The sequence below is a fragment of the Engraulis encrasicolus genome, chromosome 18 (genome assembly GCF_034702125.1).
Source record: "Engraulis encrasicolus isolate BLACKSEA-1 chromosome 18, IST_EnEncr_1.0, whole genome shotgun sequence".
NCBI classification, from domain to species: Eukaryota; Metazoa; Chordata; class Actinopteri; order Clupeiformes; family Engraulidae; genus Engraulis; species Engraulis encrasicolus.
This window is the reverse complement of record NC_085874.1, coordinates 31939044-31949043: the sequence shown is the minus strand read 5'-3', so window position 1 is coordinate 31949043 and position 10000 is coordinate 31939044. Positions and strand designations below refer to the sequence as shown.

At 46.0% G+C, this 10000-nt stretch overlaps 3 protein-coding genes across 4 annotated transcripts in view; all 3 read right to left on the bottom strand.

Annotated features, from left to right (window-relative positions):
- lamp5 (lysosomal associated membrane protein family member 5) overlaps positions 1–1038 on the bottom strand; it is a 4508-nt gene extending 3470 nt beyond the window's left edge. Inside the window, exons 1-2 of the mRNA XM_063222482.1 lie at positions 965–1038; positions 404–582 (exon numbers count right to left, since the gene is read on the bottom strand). Of these exons, the coding sequence (XP_063078552.1) occupies positions 404–582; positions 965–1022 (237 nt within the window). The 5' untranslated portion in view covers positions 1023–1038. The remainder of the gene's footprint in view (positions 1–403; positions 583–964) is intronic.
- A 1057-nt stretch (positions 1039–2095) lies between these two features.
- On the bottom strand, positions 2096–4121 carry LOC134468209 (ankyrin repeat and KH domain-containing protein mask-1). The gene has a single exon (XM_063222150.1). It carries the CDS (start codon positions 4072–4074, stop codon positions 2482–2484), a length of 1593 nt encoding a protein of 530 aa, XP_063078220.1. The 5' UTR covers positions 4075–4121; the 3' UTR covers positions 2096–2481.
- A 5829-nt stretch (positions 4122–9950) lies between these two features.
- LOC134469279 (1-phosphatidylinositol 4,5-bisphosphate phosphodiesterase beta-4-like) overlaps positions 9951–10000 on the bottom strand; it is an 86572-nt gene continuing 86522 nt past the window's right edge. For both annotated transcript variants that reach the window (XM_063223434.1, XM_063223435.1), the window contains exon 37: positions 9951–10000. This exon is cut by the window's right edge and continues 1203 nt beyond it. The gene's annotated coding sequence lies outside the window, so the exon portion shown is untranslated.

The following is a 10000-nucleotide window of genomic DNA, read 5'->3' as shown; positions in this document are numbered from 1 at the left end:
CAGCCAGCTGTATAAGATCCATCATCGACACCACTACTGTCATAGAATAAAGGACTGGACTAACTCTTAGACAACCAACAAGACTCGCCTCCCATATGTGTCAAGGGATGGTTTCACCGCTATCAACACAGTTAAAAAAGTATTTGCAGCATTTAGAATTATTATTTTCTAAAGCTAGGCTATGTTACAGCGTCCTATGCTTACCAATATCTGGGTAACTTTTTCCGTGATTAACATGACACGAAGTAGCCTATTTATCCACCCACGGAGTTATTCTTACTCTCAATCACCGTGGGGTTAAAATAAACTTTGGAGCCTTCACATTTTATTGACTGCGCTTAAATAGATATGTTTTTTTTTTTTACACACAGCACTGCAACCGATGACGAAAACCAACACTCACATCAATGCCATTCAGTGCGAGAACGTCGTATGGTATGACGAATTTGCCGGCAAACTCTGCCATCAGGCAAGTCGTGCCATTCTCCCGCACGGCAAAGATGTCTTTGTCCGGGTTGGTAGACAGTCCCGAAAGATTTTCACTCTCCTGCTCAGCCATCACGAGGAGTCGTGTCAGCGTGCCTGAAACCCACAAGTTTGCGTCACCCACCCGCCAAAACGTACGTCGAGAGACTGTACACAACATTAACTTGTTCAAATCTCATATTCAGTTAATTCAGTACATTTTCTGCTGCACAAATCCGAGCAATACTTCCGATAAAAAGTTCCAGCTACGCAGTTCACAAACGTTCATTGAGTAATGGCCTACCAAATGGCTATAAGGCTATCCTTATTATTGCTATTATTATTATTAACTGGTCACGAATTGCACTTGGCAGAACTATTCGGCTACCAGAAAAGGTTTGAAGAGACACCAGCCAAATGTATGGTTAGCTCAACTGTAACATTCGAATGTGAGTCACGACACCCCTCATAACTGGCATTGGAATGCACCTGCACTTACCGAGAAGGCAGAGGACGCCCCTGACGCTGTCCATGGTCCTGAAGCCGCGCACTTCCATCGTCGAGCAGGCTTCCGAGGGGAAAACACCGACGGAGGAGTGAAAAAAAGTCACTACAGGAGGAGTGGAGGTGGTGGAAGAGGAGGAGGAGGAGGAGGAGGAGGAAGAGGAGAAGGGGAACGAGACAGGCACGCGCTCCGCTTTGCGTTGAGCAGTCACGCTCCTACACTCATTGCGGCTGCAGCGACTCCAGGTGTGCGTGAGTTAGCATCTGAGAACTGCTCACTTTCGCAGCGTGCCGGGCTCGTTTGATCGACGCGTCGCGTTGGCTCCAGATGTATGCGGTCCTGCTGAAAAGCAGGACAAAGACGCATTCACGGCGCGGTACAGCAGTATCTCGACTGCCGCGTCGCTCATACCCGCCAGGTCAGCAGCGCTGCAGCGTGACTCAGGGAGGAGAGCTGTCGGCGGCAGTGGAGCAAGTTCGGGCGAAGTTGCAGCTGGCTGTGGGGAGAGCCGTTGAGCTAGTCCCGCAATGCTGTTGTTTCCATGTCTGTCGTTACAGCTGAGGTGATGGACTGAATCGCTACACCCCCCCTCCCCCACTCTCTCCTCCTCCTCATCTTCCTCCCCCCTCCTGGCCGTGCATGAGGCTGCAGATGCTGCTCTGTGCGCAAGCGGGGCTCTGAATGCAATCCCTGATGCGGCTCGATAACGTGTTCACTCAGCCGTGTTGCAGAAAGAGACCCATACAGGAGAAGCATCCCCCCGCAGCCCGGCTGGAAAAGAAGCCCAGCAGACGCCCGCTTTCCAACGTAGACGTCCATAAGCTGATGGGCAGTTTTGTGGTCATCCCCGTGTTTGGCAGTACATTATATGTTATTTGAAAAGGCATAGTCACCATCCTCCAGCACCACTATGTATTTTGTTCAGAGATAGGTAACGACACGCGTCGGAACAGGTAACTTGTCAGAGGAAGGGGAAAACACTCAGCCACCGAAAGACCACTCGACTTAGAAACAGAACATTTCAACTGAATCACTTAAAGCAATCCAGCAGTCAACAGTCAACACACACAAAGCAGCACGCATACTAATGTCACACTTTTATTTGAAAAGGCGACGAATTCCGGTCAATTCACAGAAATGGGGGGACAGCAGGATTGATGGTGAAGATAACGTATAATAAGGTTAACAATGAATATACTTCTTACATTTAAAGATAAAGCCAAGCGCGGCGGGCCACAGCAGTCACTTGCCCAATGTCGAGGAAAAGTTGAAGTCCAGGGAGGAGCAGGGAGACAGGATTTGCTTGTCAGGTAGAATTGTCGAATATCGTATAGCATACACGTAGAGTAACCACTTTCTCTTATTTTATCATTTAATCTTGACATATGTTCACACAGTTGATGGATGGAGCACTGTCACCAAGGAGCACAAGTTGTTTAAGGTAGTTCCTTAAGCTCCGCCCTAATGTGAGAGAGGTCTGTTGTCTGGTACAGTCTTGCCATTACGCACAGTCAAGGACTGCATTTCGGAGGAGCCACTTTGAACTGAAAGTCAAACTCGCACTTCACAGCGCTAATGCTGTCTATGCTGGGCTTACTGCCCACCTGCGGGTGGTTTGTGCACAGGGGAAATGTCTCGGAGCGCGGCATCCCCCGACTAACTGCCTCTCCAATTCCGCCCTCGTGCGCTGAGCACCCTTCGCTCTGCAAGTCCTTGGGAGTCTTTTTAAACTCTGGAAAAGTAAACCTTCTCAGGAGTCTGTTGCTCAAGACGGAGAGAGCCGTTTGTGCCGGTGGCAACGGCGCTTCTCCCGTAGGCTCAGTGCAATCTTGAGTCACCGGATTCCTCCATGCAGCTTTGAATTTACGCACGCACGTTTGCGCGCGCTCCGGGGGCAAAGGGCTCAGAAGGCTGGTGGGCAAACTGCAGCGCTTTTGGTAGTAGCTGTCGTCAAATCGCCGAATGCTGAAATCAACGGTGTTTTTCCTCACAGGCTCCTGCTCCGTGACTTTGCAGGACACGGTCTCTGTTATCGGCGTCATCAGGATACCCAGCGGACTAGAAAAGCAGGCGGGCGAAGAAGTTTCAGGCGTAGAACTTTTTGGCACAGTTTTAAACGGCCTTGGAGAAAACTGAGCAGTGGACAAGTGACTTGTTATTCTGGGTAACGAGGGCAAGTAGTTGGGGTCATCAGCGGAGCCCGCCTTCTCTCCCTGACGTGGAGACTGAGGAGTACTGGATCTTTGGGGAGTTTTCGGAGTCAGTGTTATACCAGCAAAGAAAAGACTTTGTGGAGAGGTCGGAGAGCCTCCACTCTCTTTCTCATACTCTTCAATGGAGTCCATGGACGGCAAGCGATGTCTCACAATGAGTGATCGCCTCCGACCTAAAGCCGTTTTGGGCACGCGTGAAGACTCTCTCGACATTCCTTCGTTAGTGACAAAAAACGACCGCTTTTGCGCACTCAATTCTGCTGCTTTTTGGAGAGGCGCATTTTCTTGTATATCACCATCTTCCTTGACGCGCGCACTGTCAACGGGAGAGCCAATGTCGTACTCTCTACCTTTTTTTGAGGGATTCTTCAGCGCATGCAAACATTCTTTATGGCCGAGGTACTGGGCCACTTTCACGGCGGAGTTTCCAACTTTGTTTTGCCTGTCAATTTGTAGTCCAAGGCGCTTGAAAGCCCTCACTAAAAACTGGACTACCATAGAGTGTCCGGCTACTGCAGCATACATGAGGGCAGTATTCCCCCACAGGTCCTCCATCTCCGGGTTTGCGTTGTTCTGGACCAGGATCTTGACCGCATCCAGGTAACCTTTCTCGCAGGCGTGACTCAGAGCCGTGCGCCCGCACTCGTCTGTGTGGTTAACGTTCGCGCCGCGCTGCAACAGGAGTTTGGTGAACTTGGACCTCGCCTGACAGTCTGGCAACAAAATCGATGAGATGAGTGGAGTCTGGGCACCCTCGGTTTTGGAGTCGACGATTTTGTCGTCCAGCGCGTCTAAAACAAACTTGGCCAAATGGACTTTGTCTTTGGACATGGCGTCCAACAGGATCTGTGTGCCACGCCGACCCTCTGTCTTATCCGACAGTTTGAACATTGTAAGTCAGCCATGCACTATCGAACTGAATAGTTTGAGCGTGGAGCAAGTTGAAAACCTCTCTTCTGGGTTAGCCCCGCTCATCACAGCACAAAGTGTCTAATCACGCGTTTTATATGCAGTGCGCCCCTGTTACCAGGACAACACAAACACCATTTTCATTTTCTACCCTTCTGGCTAAATGGAACACATTAAAAGTGCAATTATCATGCCCACTTGACGAAGCAGAGCAGCCTGAGAGAGGGATCATCCCGATGAATAATGCAAAGATTATTATTTAGACCATGCACAAAAACACCGTCGGCCTTTGATGTTTACAAAAAAAAGGGAGGCGGGAGGGGTCCTTTCAAGCAGGCTTGTCGTGCTCCACTTTCAAACAGTGTTTTCAAAAGAAAAAGCCGAGTCCAAATAAAACACAGCTAATCTACCCTTTTGTACACTTGGACATAGTCTTCTTCTGTCTTAAAGTGTTTTGTTTGGTTAAGAACGCCTTTAGCCCATAACCCATAAACCTGAGTTATGTTGGAGTGGGTAAAGGTTGATGATCGGCTATACAACCTGGTTAAAAAAAAACGTTTAGTTGTAGGCAACTGGACTTGTTTTGAAGAAAAAGTCCTGTTGCCTACAACTGAACGCTATAGACTCAGATGATCTGGATGAATGATTAGCCTGACCAAAAAAAATCGTTGAGCCACTTTGATACATTTGCTGCATCAAGACATGCACAGATCTGGAGTCTGGACAGAGATTTCCAATGATCAATAGGCTAGAACATTTAATCACATCTTAAAACATTTCATGTGATTTATAATCCGAATGTACAGTAAAGCAGGGAGCTATTACAAGTGTAGCCTACATTCCCAGAATGGCAACTTTCCACATTGGCTATGTACAGCAGCCTACAGTCATGTACAAAATCACAAATTCATCCATAAAAGGTCAAAGATCACTAATTAGTCTAAATCAGTGGTGAGTAAATGGTTCTGTCTGTGGGTCGCATACATAAAAACCCCTAAGGTACCAATGCAAAATGAAGAGCCCCTATTTCGAACAAAGCTCTAGTAAGAATGACTGCATGCTTTTGATGGAAAACCTACAGGTTCGCAAATACTTTTTGAAGAAGCTATTAACAAACATGGCACACCAGTTGGGAGACCTGTGGATATAATATTAAATACACAGGCGAAGTTTAATTATAGTCCTTTTCTTAATCCAAGAAGGTTCTTGTGAACCTTGTGAACTTGTGAGCCCTTACACTGATGAGCACCAAGGAAAAAGGTGAAGACCCAGACGCACTCCAATTATCTGCTTGTGTTTGAGTCTTTTTCTTAGTACTTTACTGTAACAGAGCAAAGGGTTGTATTTGGCCCCTGTGCCCTTAGTTTGCCTGTCCCTGGTTTGGATCTTAAAGAAAAAAGGACAGCGATGAAGAAAAAAAATATTATGATAAGGAAAACGAAAGCCAGGATTTTCGTTTAACACCTGTATAGTTTATTGGTACACATACTATAAAACAGTATTAAAGAAGCAGGTTAACAACAATTGTTTTAGTTTTTGTCATTGCTAGAAGTTAGACAAATACAATATAAATACAAAACCACCCACAGAATGCATTGCTGACAAGCTACAGTTAAAACGGTCAAAATGAAAATCTTTTAAAATCAAAACGACATTGTTCTGCAAAAATAATCTTTTTTTTCTGCAACCTACGAAGCTAATTTAAAGTTGCACAACAGAAAACAGTCAACTAGTGCAAAAAAGCCTCTACCTAAACAAATATAGTCTTAAACTACACGCAAAATTTAATATATAATATATATATGTATATTTATTTATATGTCTTTATATAAATAACCCCTTATTTTGGCATTTATCATTTGTAAAATAATTTAAACGTCCTACACCAAGACAGAGTGGCACATTTGAAAGCGATGAAAAGTTTTTCAAAGCACTTGGCTCATACGATTTGCCCTAGATATGTGGAGATCAACACCAGACAGAGGGTGAGGTGGCATTGGTGTTCAAAAGAATGAATAAATTAATAATAATTAAAAAAAGAAAAGCTAGTGGTTGAACGACAGGCGTCCCCTGTGTCACTGGCGGCACTGTGCTTTCCCCCAAGCCCTTGAGGACCGTGGCATTCCCCCTTTACTTAGATTTGGGTCACAGGACATCTCCATCCATGCAGATAGAGTACAGTACGCACACAAACAATAACTTTTCAAAGTGTCTACGACTCCCGTTTATGGTCTTACTACTGCTACTATACTGTTAAGTAACTTGCATCATATTAACCGTTTTTGTTGTTGTTGTTGTTGTTATTGTCAACACTCATTAGAGCCTACAAAATGTAGTAGGACTACTGTCTGAAAGGGAAGGGGTGTCGTGTCAAGTTTTGTGCACGATGACGCCATGTCAACTATAGCACAGTGAGCTGCCCTTATATACCCAGAGTCCTTCCCCATGCACACAGACAAAGGCAAGATGATAGTCCTTCACTTCACTAAGCCTATCGCACTGGCAGTATCTTCTTGCAGAACACATTACTACCATTGATGTACTTTTATGCACCTTATTAAGGCACAATGATGTGTCAGAAAGAATCTTTTTGGGGAAAAAAGATCAGAAAAATGAGTTCCATACATGTGGGCATAATACGGTAGCCCATAGATCACCACAGTGCACCTTTGTAGTAGGAACATCATTACTCTGCAAAAAGGTACTGCCAAAAGGAGCGACAAGTTGGTCACAGAACAGTCCTTCTATTTCTCTCTGTGCGAGAGGGAGTCTTCATCATCACCATTTTCCCTGTAGGCACAGTCCAAGCAGTCCATATGACAGTCACACTGTACAACTAGCTACAGTTACACTGCACAACTAGCCACCCTCACCCAGTCCAAAGCTTCCCTGAAAGTACACAAGTGGTAAATCCATGCCAGCAACTCCTTTGAAAGTGCACCGGTACACACAATAGCATCAAGTAAAAATAACGACTGCACTTGGCCGAGAAGCAGGAGACACGACAACAGCAGTTACGGCCCACCTCCATCACAGCAGTTCAAAGGGCGAAGGTCACAGGCCACCGCCAGAGAATATGTAGCCAATGAGAAGGGTCACTGACCTAAGTGGTCAGTGTGGTACTGCGCCTAGTTGGCGATCGTGGGCAAGTGAATAATGAATGGTTTTCCATCGAGCTGCCGAAAATCAACCAGGCTACAATATTTTTTGTCTCGTATACATTTTTGCCCCAAATATTAATATTACATTCTAAACTAGTTCTAAAAATAACTCATTTTAGCCATAATTTGATTTTTTTTGCGCCTCTAGGTTATTATATACTGAGTCAGCAAGCTGTATTTTTATGAGGCCAAATCCATTCACATTAGCCGAATGCTAGCCAGTAAAGGTCGAAATCTTCTGCCCTGGTGGAAAAACTCATCACCCAAAGAACTCGACAATACCTCCTCTTGAATAACACCAACCATAGTTCTAAACAGGAAATTTGTTTTTTAGAGGCTGATGACAGGAATTTTGAGTAAAAAGTATTTTAGCATTAAGCCCCATTGACTTTAGGTTTCCCAGTCATTCTTGCCCGCAACTATAGGAGCCAACGGAAGTGACCCTTCTCATATATTACAACTTCTCTGGTCTTCTCGTACCATTCTGGCTAACCTTCTTTCTCATCAGTAGTATTAAGGGACAGCCTAGCCAGTGCTGCCTCCTTATCAACCCTCATACAGTGTTCTCAAGCACAAACACACACACACACACGCACACATACACACACGCACACACACACACACACGCACAAACACACACACACGCACACACACACACACACACACACACACACACACACACACACACGCACACGCACACACACACTTCCCATCCCTTCACTGGCCACAGAGGTGACAAAAAAAGCACACATTGAGGGCGATGGCCAGACTGACTGGGATGGCCTAAACAACATATTCAGGATCTGGACAGTGAGGCTCGCTAGTGAAGACCTCGTTCTAAACCTCGGCTTCAGCCATGAGACAGGGTGTGTGTGTGTGCGTGTGCGTGTGCGTGTGCGTGTGTGTGTGCGTGTGCGTGTGTGTGTGTGGTGGTGGTGGTGGGGGGGGCGCACACACAAGGGTAACAGACACAGACACAAGGGTCAAAAAGAACATCAAGATTCTCACTGAATATGGACTCTTGATTACTGATGTCTTCAGGTCCCAGGTGCACATCATCTCCACTCAATCTGCCTTATTCAAGTTCAGGGGCACCGGACTTCTCTTAGCACTAATACTGAACCAGTCCAACAGAAAGGGCAGTTGTGTGTGTGTGTGTGTGTGTGTGTGTGTGTGAGTGTGTGTGTGTGTGTGTGTGTGTGTGTGTGTGTGTGTGTGTGTGAGTGTGTGTGTGTGTGTGTGTGAGAGTTGACATTTATGGGAAAGCCACAGACAATTGCCTCTGTTTCATCAAGAGACAGCAAACAAACAAAAAAACAATATAAAAAAAAACGGGACAAAACAGGAGCAAGCCAACAGAAAGTAGTGTGCAGAGCAAGGGGGAGACCAGCGTGCGCCAGCTGTGCTGTGCCAACAAACTGCAGCGTGCGCTTTATACCTATCCACACAGGGCCTGCGGACAGCTTTGACCGGGCCCCCGGGACAAAATCACCTGAAATGGCCCCTTTCTATACATAGTAATGGTGGGGTGGCGTCCGCGCCACTGTCTTATCCTGAACGTATCGCTCAGTGCGTGATTCCAAGAGCAGTATAATGAAAAGGAAGAAAGGAGTCGCACACTGGAGCTGAATGCAGAATCAAAAACTGTATTAAACAAAGCCGAAAAAAGTAAATCAAACCGACAGACAGGGGACAAACGTTTCGGGTCTAGCCCACTGGGAACATTGATGATGGGCTAGACCCGAAACGTTTGTCCCCTGTCTGTCGGTTTTATTTACTTTTTTCGGCTTTGTTTAATACAGTTTTTGATTCTGCATTCAGCTCCAGTGTGCGACTCCTCCCTTTCTATACATACAATGTAATGGCGGACCACCAAATTCTGTGCTCCCTTCCTTCGACTTTCCGTTTCCCTGGGACCCGGGAAAACCAAACCCTTTGGCCCCCCCCCTCGTCGGCTTTAAGGACCGCCGTCTTGTTGAGTGCATTCCAATATGCAGACTTCTGTCCTTCCTTGCTCATTTGCATGCTTGTGACCTCATTATGACGTCACCGACGACAGAAAAATAATTAAATCTCTTGCAAAAGCCCAATGCTAATGTCATTTCCTCATTTGCAAATGGGATAGTGAATGAAGAACAGTCCCTAAAAACTTGTTGTGGCTAGGCTGACAGCGGGGAAACTTTATCGTTTTTTCCAAGGTGGTGGGGCGTCAACAACATGCGAGGCCACAAGCACAAGTGGAGGACAGAAGTCTGCATATTGGAATGCACCCGTTGATATGAGCTACCTGTCGAGCTGAGCTACCAAGCCGTTACTGTACCGCACTACAACAGCGCCCCCTAGGAGTTAGGAGTTAGGGTTAGCCCACCTCGACAGAACACGGGTCCCCCAGCAGCACCGCACCTGGGGTGTGTTTCTCGAAAGTGTAGTTGTTAGCCAGTTAGCAACTTTGGTAGTTGTCAATGAAAAATTGCATTGCAAACAACAAAGTAGCAAACGTAGTTAGCCACTATGGTTTCGAGAACTGCACCCCAGGGCCCAGCAGAGGGACAGAGTGCCTGTGAATCTTTTACATTCTTATCTGACGGGTGACAGTGAGTGCTTTGCTACATTTATGTTAAAAAAATGAAATAAAATAAAATCAAACAGCCTACCACATAACCGTATAAAGTGCTCAGGAAAGAGAGAAAAAAAACCTCCACTCTTGTGTAGTATAATTTTCAGATGTTTGTGCAGACTTAAAAAAA